The 12,745-nt window shown below is 40.9% G+C and overlaps 1 protein-coding gene across 1 annotated transcript; it reads left to right on the forward strand.

Annotated features, from left to right (window-relative positions):
- The first annotated feature begins 554 nt into the window (after positions 1–554).
- LOC145652968 (protein NLRC3-like) lies at positions 555–4,968 on the forward strand. The gene is made up of 4 exons (XM_081704824.1): positions 555–563; positions 734–938; positions 1,108–2,876; positions 3,549–4,968. Exons 1-3 carry the CDS (start codon positions 555–557, stop codon positions 2,394–2,396), a joined length of 1,503 nt encoding a protein of 500 aa, XP_081560950.1. The 3' UTR covers positions 2,397–2,876; positions 3,549–4,968.
- Positions 4,969–12,745: the final 7,777 nt, after the last annotated feature.

Here is a 12,745-nt window from a genome sequence, read left to right on the forward strand (position 1 = left end):
CCCACCATTCCTGCCACTTTCTGACCTAACTCCACCTGCCATTTCAGCCACTTGTCCTTAGTCTCTGCATTGTTCTCTTCCCAGATTCCTCCATGTATATACTTCTCCTGTTTCCTGTCTTCCTGTTCTTGTTTGTTGACCTTTGTTTTCTTGTGGCTGAGTGTGTTTAGCACATTTGCTTTACTTTCACTTTCTATTAAATGCCTTTTTGAGTTTCTACACTCACACCTGCATCCTGATCCTTTCTGCTGCCGCACACCAGGCAGCATCACAGATCTATTATGAAATGCAGAAACACAAGTGTTGATAATATATAATCTTGTATAATATCTACTTGTCTGTATAATCATGTGTTGTGCAGGTATGAATGTGCTACATATTCCTCCATAAAGCTCTGTTGTGTTTGTCCACAGTGTACAAAGAGAAAAAGCAGAACTCACCTACAGAAAACAATTGGAGTCCATATTCAAGGTATGTAAGTGTGGGGGTGATTTCTAGTATATTTGGGTTTTAGGATGTAACAGAAGTAATAAGATTACTTTTTCCATTAAGTAATGAGTACAGTAATCCCATTACAATTTTAGATAAGTGATGAGTAATGCATTACTTTTTTTAAGTAACTACCCAAACACTGCCAGAATGTTCTCCATCATGAAACAAAATCATGTAGTGATCTCTCTCTGTAACATGGTGGTGTTTTTTTGATTGTCTGTTGCTGTTTATTCCTAACCAGGAGCTGGAGCACAAAGTCGTCTCTCCGGTGAAGAAGGAGCTGAAGAAGTTTAAGAAGCTGCTGAGTCCAGATTACCCAGCATGCTCTGAGAGAGAGATGGAGGATGAGGAGGATCAGAGCAGTGCCAGAGAGGGGGCGCTGAAGATCACACTGCATGTGCTGGGGAACATGAACCAGATAGACCTCGCTAACACACTACAGACCAGTAAGAGCTCTGGATCATGGCTTTATGATGACAGTATCACTATAACTAAATTTTGTCCTCTGTGTTTGTGCAAAGTGTTTCATGGTTTTGATAAATGGTTTTGATAAACTTCAACATCAAAGATAACAAGAAAATAAAATATTTGTGATCATGTTCTTCTGTTTATTAGAGCTATTCTCTGAATATCAACGAAATCTCAAACACAAACTAATGGATACATTTAAAATAATTAATGAAGGAATTTCCCAACAAGGAAGCTCAACTCTTCTGAATGAGATCTACACAGAGCTCTACATCACAGAGGGAGGGAGTGGGGAGGTCAATAATGAACACGAGGTGAGACAGATTGAGACAGCATCCAGGAGACCAGCAACACAGGAGACACCCATCAAATGCAATGACCTCTTTAAAGACAAACCCATCAGAAGAGTGCTGACTAAAGGAGTTGCTGGAATTGGGAAAACGGTCTCTGTTCAGAAGTTCATTCTGGACTGGGCTGAAGGAAGAGCAAATCAGGACGTCCTCTTCATATTTCCACTTCCTTTTAGGGAGCTGAATTTGATGAAGGAGAAAATGTTCAGTCTGATGGATCTGCTTCATCACTTTTTCCCAGAAACAAAACAATTACAATTAATACACTGTGATGCTTACAAAGTCATTTTCATCTTTGATGGTCTGGATGAGTGTCGACTTCCTCTAGATTTCCAGAACAATGAGAACTTGTGGAATGTAACAGAGTCGACCTCGGTGTATGTGCTGCTGACAAACCTCATCAAGGGGAATCTGCTTCCCTCTGCTCTCTTCTGGATAACCTCTCGACCTGCAGCAGCCAATCAGATCCCTCCTGAGTGTGTTGATCAGGTAACAGAGGTACGAGGGTTCAGTGACCCTCAGAAAGAGGAGTACTTCAGGAAGAGAATCAGTGATCAGAGCCTGGCCAACAAAATCATCACACACATGAAGTCATCAAGAAGCCTCTACATCATGTGTCGCATTCCAGTCTTCTGTTGGATTGCAGCCACTGTTCTAGAGAGAATGTTGGGTGAAGCAGAGAGTGGAGAGATCCCCAAGACTCTGACTCAAATGTTCACACACTTTCTGATCTTTCAGATCAAACACAAGGATAGAAAGTACCATGGAAACACTGACACTGATCCTCAACAGACTAAAAAGACAATTCTGGCACTGGGAAAACTGGCTTTCCAACAGCTGGAAAAGGGCAACCTGATCTTCTATGAGGAAGACCTAAGAGAGTGTGGCATTGATGTCAAAGTAGTGTCACTGTACTCAGGAGTGTGTACCCAAATCTTCAGAGAGGAGTCTGGGCTTCACCTGGGGAAGGTGTTCAGCTTTGTGCATCTGAGCATTCAGGAGTTTCTGGCTGCTTTATATGCATATCTCTCCTTCATCTCCAAAAAGAAAAAATGTGTTGAAACAGCAAAAGAAAGGTCTCTTTAAAAGATCAACCATGTCTGACTTCCTTATGAATGCAGTGGACAAGGCCTTACAGAGTGAGAATGAACATCTGGACCTTTTCCTCCGCTTCCTTCTGGGTCTCTCACTGGAGTCCAATCAGACTCTCTTACAAGGCCTACTGACACAGAGGAAAAGAAGCTCTCACAGCAAAGAGGAAACAGTCAACTACATCAAGGAGAAGATCAGGGAGAATCCCTCTCCAGAGAAATCCATCAATCTGTTCCACTGTCTGAATGAACTAAAGGATCATTCTCTAGTACAGGAAGTCCAGACATACCTAAGCAGAGGAGGTGACCATTGTCTCCATGGAGCCAGTCTCTCTCCAGCTCAGTGGTCAGCTCTGGTGTTTGTGTTGCTGAACTCAGAAGAGGAGCTGGATGAGTTTGACCTGAGTAAATATGACCCATCAGAGGAATGTCTACTGAGACTGCTTCCAGTGGTCACAGCATCCAGAAAAGCTGTGTGAGTATTTTCATTCATAAACACATTACTGCACTGGTGTTAGTACATCATGATATCCATCATAAGGTACTTTTGTTAATTTGTAAGTGTTTCCTAAACCCCTTTGTAACTAATGTATCATGTACCCTAATTACTATTTAAGGTGTTAGCTGAACCACTCAGTAATCCTAAAGAATTTACACACACACACACACACACACACACACACACACACACACACACACACACACACACACACACACACAACCATCTCTCTTTTACCCACATTAACATTCTCTTTCACATTTTCACAGCCAGTTATGGAAACAGATGCAGGCCAAGATGTAACATGTGTAAAACATAATAAATTTACCTGAATTAATTATAATTACAAAGATATTAGAGTAAATTCTGTTGTGTAGCCCAGTGTAGGTGAGAATGTGTAACTAACTTTAGAAAATTACTCATCTGAGTTGTATTTCTGAGCTGGTGTATGCAAAGTAGTCTTGTTTTTTTTTTCCACTTTTCCTGAACATGTTTCTGTTTCTGTGTGTCTGCCCTTTTTACCAAAGTCTGCTGTTTGGTCTTCCTAGTGCTGACCTTTGCCTGTTAACACTGTTTGCTTTTTGGACTGTGGACTGGTTGTTGTTCCTCGTATTTAAATGAGACTTTTTCCCATTTTATACAAACCAGCGCTGGACTCTGCTCCTGCCCTCCCGCTGACAGTGAGAACAAAGATGAGCACAGCAGTGGGGGAAGATGAGAACAAAACTACATAGACCAGAGTTTGGACTACAACTCAGAATAATGGGTTCAGTCTTCTGTATATGACCCATAATAGTCCACATATTCAAACCAGCTGATGGACAAACCTGAAAACATAAATACCTGTTGTGATGGTGGCGGCACAGAGGAAGCGAAAGGCAAGGTTGAGCCAAAGTGCTCTTTATTCTGCATTGTCAATACGTGAAAAACCACAACAAATTATCAACGATACTCAGTCCTAACACTCTGTGTAGCGATGTACAGGGTGGAAGTGAGTAGTCCGGCGTTCCACTAATGTGCAGCGCTTTCTCTCAGGACCTGTGAGTTTAAATAGAGAGAGAGAACACGGGACAGGTGAAGGTGATTAGTAGGCAGGGGACTGGGAACAAGGCAGGGATGTAGTGCGCTCCCTAGCAGGAGTGGGCGTGTCCCTCCTTCTGGATGCCCGGCCAACCGTGACACCTGGCAAATATAAGCAATCCCTTAAAACTGTTTAAAAAAAGAAATGACAGGTCTTCTCTCTGACTAGTCACTGTTGTGTCTGAAAATAATCATAGTTTACTAAGCAAGTCTTTACTAAATAAATAAATCTTTATTTATTTATCTTTGATCCATGTTTATTCAGTGAATACATGGTAATATTTTACATTTCCCTTGTTCAAGATTATTGAAACTGATATTGAAGGCCTTGCATAGTGTGTCTCTAAAAGAGCAACTTTGTTAAAGAGTAGCTTCTCGTCTTCTATTAATATGAGCTCCTGGCTGCACCCACAAACGCTGCTCTCTCAGGCTCAAGTGGTGATCTTCAGCTGGGTCCTGCCTGAGACACCCAGCAGATGCAGCAGGACTAGAGCAGGTGAAGGGTACTGTGGAGAGACAGGCTGAGGGGATGGAGATGGACATTCTTCTCCACACACATCAGTTCCTCCTCTTATCCTAAGAGACACTGATGAGCCAGTATATCCAGGGCTTTCTCCTCTTCTGGGGTTTGTGTGGATATCACTCCCCACTGCTCAGTGTGAACTGCCTGCACTTAATCTCTGCACAATATCATCACACTGCTTCTTTCTCTGTTACACAAACTAACAGTTTTGTTCAGTTTCCTCCACAGGAATATGGAACTCCATGATTATAAAATTGTATTCACCCTTCTGTGATGTTTAACAGGTTAAGGAGGATGCGGGGACGAGGCACGTTAAACATAACATACATTTTAATCATAAGCACAACTCAACACACACAAACACACTACATAGGTCAAACACCGACAACCTTGACGATACGACACGAGACTTATATACACTCATGACAATTACACACAACAAGGATCAGGTGCACAACACAAGAGGGCGTGGCATTACGGACAGACACGCACACGCACACATTTGAGGGGTTAGGGGCTGTACCATGACACTTCTGTCTGTCCTCCAATACTTTAGTGTCTGAATCAGTGGCTGTTTATACTGTTAGTGTCTTTGATCAGTTTATAGTAATTCAGTTTGCACTGTCAATGTGTTGTTTGCCTGTTGACTTGTGGGACTGTTTCCAAACTTAGTGAGCAGTGGAGCTAACAAAGAAGCAGTTTTAATTTGTTTATTTTCTTGTTAACAGTGCTCTGAATTAACACACCTCACACACAGTGTGTCACCCCCCCCCCCAACACCACACATTGTAACTTTTTGTGTGTGTGGTTGTGTGGGGGTGAGGCAGTGTGATTGTGATTATGTGTTTGCATTTGTGTAAGCATGTGTGTGCGCACATGCTCATTAGCATAGGGTGTGTGTGCGTGTACTGATCTGTAAATGTGAGGGGTTTTTCTCCTTCTCTCTGCAGGCTGGATAACTGCAGTATTACAGATGAAGGCTGTGCTGCTCTGGCTTCAGCTCTGAGGTCAAACCCCTCATCACACCTGAGAGAGCTGAATCTGAACTTCAATAAACCAGGTGACTCAGGAGTGAAGCAGCTCTCTGCTCTACTGGAGGATCCACACTGTAAACTGGAGAAACTACAGTGAGTTACTGATTTACTGTCTCTTTATATATACACACACACACACACACACAAGCACACATACATACACATACAGTCAAACCCAATATCCTCGCACACATATGCGCACACTCAATATCATCAGTCAGTATCCTCAAACACACACGCACAAATACACACCGTCATTAAGCTCTCTCTCTCCCTCTCTCTCTCACACACACAAACACACAGTCAGTATCCTCTCACGTGTACACATTCAGTATCCACACACACACACACATGCACACACAAACATGGAGTCAATATCCCCACACACACAAATACATACACACAGATATAATTGCTATTACCCTCTTCCTCTTTCTGACACACACATTCCATCACTGTATTAATTAGATTCACATTTACTCACTCACACACTCACTCACTCATTCTCTCTATATACACACACACCATCACTGCATCACTATCACAACATGTGTATGTATACTGATCTGTAAGTGTGAGGAATTTCTCCTTCTCTCTACAGGCTGTATAACTGAAGTATTACAGATCAAGGTTGTGCTGCTCTGGCTTCAGCTCTGAGGTCAAACCCCTCATCACACCTGAGAGAGCTGAATCTGAACCACAATAAACCAGGAGACTCAGGAGTGAAGCAGCTCTCTGCTCTACTGGAGGATCCACACTGTAAACTGGAGAAACTACAGTGAGTTACTGACTTTCTCTCTCTCACATACACACAGGCACACACAGACACACACACAGTCAATATCCTCTCACTCTCACACGCAAGCACACACACACACACAGCATGAGAGGATGTTGTCAGTATCCTCTCACACACGCTGTCAGTATCCTCACACACACACACACACACACACACACACACACACACACACACACACACTCAATATCATCACACTCACAGTCAGTATCCTCATGCACACGCGCGCGCACACACACATACCATCAGAATCCTCTCACACACACACACACAGTCATTATCCTCTCTCACTGACACACACACACACACACACACCTTTCCGTAACACCCCTCCCCATACACAAACAACAAAACATGCCCAAAACGTCAACATCTGGAAAGAGCATCTGCCACTACATTTTCTGAACCCTTTTTATGTTTGATGTCAATATTAAACACTTGTTTAATCAGAGACCAACGCATTAAGCGTTGATTGGCATTAGCCATATTCTGCAAGAACACGAGCGGATTGTGATCAGTGTATATGGTAATGGGGCCCGGACGACCACCAAGGTACACCTCAAAATGTTGTAACACTAGGAGGAGCGCAAGGGCCTCCTTCTCAGTAGTGCTATAGGCCATCTGATGTTTCACAAACTTTCTAGAAAAATTACAAATAGGGTGATCTAGACCTTGTGAGTCCTCTTGCAGGAGGACAGCACCGGCTCCACTACCACTGGCATCTACCTCAAGTGTAAAAGGACGAGTAAAATCAGCGGTTGCTAGAACAGGAGTGCTGAATCAGCTTTCACTGAGTCAAATGCATCTTGACAGGGTTGTGACCATTCAAAAAGGGTGGTGTCACAAAGCAAATTTGTGAGGGGTTAAACAACATCAGAGAAATTCCTACAAAAGCAACGATAAAAACCTGCCATGCCCAAAAAGCGTCGGAGTTGTCTTTTCATCTCTGGGGCAGGAAAAGACTTGATTGCTTGTACTTTGGCATCAATAGGACGCACACTACCACAACCCACCAGTTTCCCCAAGTAGGCAACCTCACTCTTACCAAAATCACATTTTTCAAGATTAAGCACAATGGAGGCATCCAATAGCTTCTTAAAAACAAGATCAAGCAACTGTACATGTTGTTCCCAAGTTTTGGTATACACAACCACATCATCCAAACAGACTTCACAGTTAGGCACGTCATCTAAAATCATAATCATCAAACGCTGAAAGGTAGAAGGGCATTTTAAGACTGAAAGGCATTACCGTCTATTGTAGAAAACAGTCAGGGGTAGCAAATGCCAAAATGTCAGATGCATGAGAGGTTAATGGAGCTTGCTAATATCCCTAAAGTAAATCAAGCTTACTTACAAATCTAGCTGAACCCCACCTTATCCACACAATCCTCCATTCTAGGCATTGGGAAGGAACCAGAAACAATAACTGCATTAATTTTTCTGTAGTCAGTGTAGAAGCGGTATGTGCCATCTGGTTTTAGCACCAGAAAGCATGGGGAACACCAGGCACTAACACTAGGGATAGCAAGATGATTTTCTAACAAATACTTGGTTTCTTGATTTAGCAATGTACATTTCTGGGGATTGGTGTGATATGGGTGTTGTCTAATGGGTGAATGAGAATCAACATCAATGTCATGCTGAAGGACAGTTGTACGAGTGGAAACGTCTGAAAATAATGTGAGGTATTTCTGAATGAGACTGCTGATGAGAGTGCTCTGGGTGAAGGCTTAGACTCAAGGGGCTCATCGTCATTGGAGTTTCCTGATTCCATTTCCAACCCCAAAAGTGGGATCCTCGTGGAGGGACTCCTTCACCTTCATTGAAGAGTACATAAAGCGATCGGAATCCACGTCTGACCGGAGACTACTGTTGTCATAGTTCTCACATTAACAAGGGAGATAACCAGAGACAGGTATGATATGACACATGGGTGGGGTGTGGCAATGAAGACACACACACGTGACGTCAAACAAACAGCGAGGAGTCTAGGAGGAGGGGGCCATGCCATGACAGTGTATATTTATATATGTGACATCTGCTCTGATCTTTGACGTGGGATCCAGTCAGGAGAGTGGAGGGGAGCAAGGTGACTCCCATGATGCTGTGTGCCTGTCACGTCTACAGACCGGAGCATTCCCCGTTTCCCAGGCAACCTAGTAACTTCTGGGGTTTTGTCATTCTCTATGGTTGCCTGTCTCCTCCCCTTTGTCTCCAACTGTTTCTGATGTATCCCTGATTATAGTCTTATAAAAAAAAAAAACGTTCCTATGTATCTTGTTTGACAGTTATTGTTTCTCCTCGCTTATGGTTAGCTTTTGTTTCTCCTTGTGCCTTCGTTGATATGTGTTTGATAATATGTCTCTCTTGGTTGTTGGTTAGTTCTCGTCGGTCTTTGTTTCGCTTTGTTTTGGTTAGAGTGTGTTTGTCTTTCATTGTGTTTGTGATAAGAACCTGTGTTACACCTAGCTCCTTGCTCCTGTTTTGTTTGTTTATATCTCATTTGTGCTCTCCCTCTGTGTTTGCCGTCTACGCTGCCTTTCCCGTAAATGCTTACCCGGTATTGCTGTCTGTCTTTGATTTTGTTCAGTGTTTGTTTGTTTATTAAAACTAAGTGTTTCTTTATCCTATTTGTCACGATCGTTTTGGTTTTACTTGTTAGTTCCATTTCACGTAACACGCAAGGTGTCGGCACTTCACACGTGTGTTCCTGTTGTTTTTCTATCCTTTATATTTCATTTTGTTAAAATCATGCTATATGGAGCTGTCTTTAATCGTATTAGCTTTTCAAAGCTTCAAATGTGAAGTTTTACATTCATTTTTGTAGACATTTGTTAATCCCAGTTATCTCACTCTTTCTTGCATTATGCACTGGCTCAACATATCACTGTATGTGACAGTTTCTCTTTCGAAAGCTTGCCTGAATGTTGGCATATTTTGAAAGTTTTCAGTCTGTTCTGCCTTGCTTTCCTTTATGCAGTTTTCCATGCTTGGTTAAATATGTGGGTTCAGAGCTGGAATAAATAATAACATACCCATTAAAGATGCTCCTACATGCTGCAGTGTGTCTTTCCATTTTTTATTTTTGTTTATTTATTTTTTTGGCAACTAATAAGTTAAAAACAATTTGCAGACACTTCAATACTGAACAAAGCAGAATATCCTGATAAATTTTTTGATAGTTTACATCAGTGTCCAGGATACATTCCAAGAACAGATCTTAAGATTTACAGCATTTGGCAGGCGCTCTTATTCAAAGCAAATTACATTTTAAAGCAAATTCTAGCTGGTTATTCATTAATAGGTCTTTGTTATTGCTGTACATCAAAAAAGCTGTAATACCAATAATATACAAGAATCTTTCTAAAAGAGCAAGAATTTGCCTCTCAAAAACAAGACATGCCTCTCTTGTCTGCATCAAAATTTCTGTTTGTCTTAAAAGTCAAATCCTAAAACCTTAGCAGGTTACTTGTGCACAACCAGAATTTTTGATGCACTTTGTTCCTCACTGCTCTAGTGCTCTGCATATGTAAAAATGAAGACCCAGAACATGCAAAGATGTCATCAAAATATAGAATAGTTGTTTTGAGGAATCTAAAATCTATGATTGTCAATATTTGTTTATCACAGCATAATCACAGCTGCTAGCTGGTGTAACTAGTTAAGAGTGCATTTTGACCAATATCTACCTAAAGTAAGCTACTTTGAGTGGTTAACTACCTAACTTAGCTATTTCCTTTACTTAGCTATTTTGTCCTGACATGTTTGAATCAAAAACGAAATGAAAATCTATCCTGATTGTTTGCTGAATCAATTCTTGATGATTCAGGGTAGCTAGCTAACCTAGTGAATTTAGCCACCTGGTCAAAGTGTAAAAGCTATGATTATTAAGGTTGTCTGCCAGATTTAATTAAAAAAAAGAAAGAAACAAGTTCACATGAAATCGGCCTTAATGAAGACATTGCTTTAGCCAAAGAAATCTAATCATTTCCAATGTACCATTACAGGAGGAGAAAAAACGCCAAAATCTAGGTTGAAGTTTAAGGTAGCATGTTAACTAATCATTGGCATGTGAGAGACTATAACAGCTGATACCTGCTTGTAAAGTGTCCTTGAGTCTGAGAAAGGTGCTATATAAATTTTAATAATAATAATAATAATAATAATAATAATAGCTAGCAAGATTAAACAAAAAGCATCAGGGAGATGAGGAAGAAAATATGTTACTCACAGGTTTGTCAGCATGGGGAGATTTACATGTGGGTTCTTATAATGCGCCACATAAAAAAGTGAACAGAGCTCGAATGATGTGATATTGTTAAGGGACTGACGGGGCAAAACATTCAATTAATATTAGAAATACAAGAAATTTTATACACATTTACCGTGTATATGTGAATGGTTTATACATTGAAAAAATGCATCAAAAACAAATAAGATGAACAGTTGCATAGCTGGATAGGCCTAATATATTAATGCCTAAGCAACGTCTGCGCTTGAGAGGAAATAAGATATTTTAACTTACACTAACTATCAATCAAAAGGTCCAGTAATACACAGCCCAGTAGTACATTTTAGTAATGGTAAAACGAGACAGCCGTGTTTATGTCATCACACCTGCTATTTGTGACGTCACAGAAGCAGATATGTAAAAAGGCTTAACTGGTGTCATGGTTACCATTTCGACAGATTGCGCAAACTGGACAAACCAAACTACGAACTACAAGGATATTCAACAATTGTTATTTCACATTTTCCTGTGGATAAATTGGATTATTGTCAGTTATAGATTTCTCCGATATCAAAGGTAGGCCTAACTATTCTCTTTAAGGCAAACTGGGAAACGTCTATATGAAAAGAGTGCATAAAGGAAATAATTTCCATGTGTTATTTAGATTGAGACGTCGTGTGTTTATATACAAAGCGTATTATTTCTCTTGAAAAGTGCTGGGTTTTGGATTTGTTTCTGATGTCCCTCAAATTCGCATCCCTTTTATCATCGATGGCACGTGCGTTCACTTAAATCAGCGCTTGGTCTAAAAGGAAGAAAGTCCACATTTATGGCGTTTGTATACTTGTGGGCATTGAAAAGTATCAGCAATGTAGTTTAAAATATATTTGTAATGCAACTTTTGTATTTTGATTAAAAATAATTTTCGTTTCACGAAATATCTGTTGCGCTGCGTTTTGACATTGTGTGAAATTATAGGAGTTTTCAAATAATAATCATGAACGTTTTCAGATTCTGTCATTAGAAACACGATGACTAAAACATGCGTGTTACTTAAATTAACTAATAAATGAAGGAAAGATTGCTTGTAGATGAAACATTAACATTTTTACTTTCAAAAAGTGGTGTGGATAAAAATAGCCATTTAGGAATGTTACAATCTCATTTTCAACCGTAGTGACATGTAGCATCCCCATCATAATTTACGCATATGTCCGTGAACAAATTAAAATTGTTACTTGTGTGCTGATCATCTTAAGAGAATATTGAATAGATTAAGAAAAGTGTCATGGTCCGAGTCCTGCAGGGCAAGGAGCAGAACTCACAGACCTCTCTCGTCCCAGAAAAACATTTATTAGACACAAAAGATTAGTAATCAACGGTAACTGCACTCATATGTAACAAACCATTGCAGCGTGAACATAGGGACAGGCAGACACACACACAACGAGTACAACCAGTAAACAATGAACAATAACACTAACACGAACGTGTACACATGTACGATGACATCGAATGAAACACACACAGTTTAGAGGTATAATTTAATATTTATTTGTAAATTATTTAAAGATTTAATATATTTTCTGGTTTTCCCCAGTGAGATCAACATGAGGGGAACAGGAAGTACAAAGAAGAACTTCTTCCCTGATGTGAAGACCATCCCAGCTCCACAAAAAAGCCCTACAGAGGCAATGGCCAACCCAAATATTTCTCCTTTTCATTTCGTTAATTCGCACAGAGGAGGAAGCAGCATCTATTTCCCAGAAATTTCTGGAGTGCCCCAGAGGAAGCAATATAAACCTCAAGTCTCTCAAAACCTGAGAAAAACTGGCACGGGCACAACATTAGCAGCACTGCTGAAGGCCACGGATGGAAAAAATGGTGGAAAGTCAACAGGCAGACTCCTGGATGAAGGTCAGCGATGCAGCAAATCTCGGTTCCCTTCTCTGGTTGTAGAGCCACACACCAAGAGCAGTGCTGTGAGTGTGAAGGCTGATCACACTCCACCAGCTCCATCCATCTCAAGGCTACCCGCCCTCCACCCAAAGCTGGCTGCTCTCAAACAAAAAAGCCCCAAGCCTGCTGTGACCCTGCATGTCCCCCACAAACATGTCAGGGAAGTCCCAGGAAAGGTGCAGGACAAGCACAGTGAGGTGAACTCCACATTTTACACCAG

This window comes from Electrophorus electricus, chromosome 21, assembly GCF_041902795.1.
Source record: "Electrophorus electricus isolate QZ-2024a chromosome 21, ASM4190279v1, whole genome shotgun sequence".
NCBI classification, from domain to species: Eukaryota; Metazoa; Chordata; class Actinopteri; order Gymnotiformes; family Gymnotidae; genus Electrophorus; species Electrophorus electricus.

What these genes read in the sequence shown, in the direction of transcription:
- LOC145652968 (XM_081704824.1), top strand. An exon ending in CGCTAACACACTACAGACCA is followed by an intron (nt 939 to 1,107) that starts GTAAGAGCTCTG and finishes TCTGTTTATTAG; the next exon opens with AGCTATTCTCTGAATATCAA.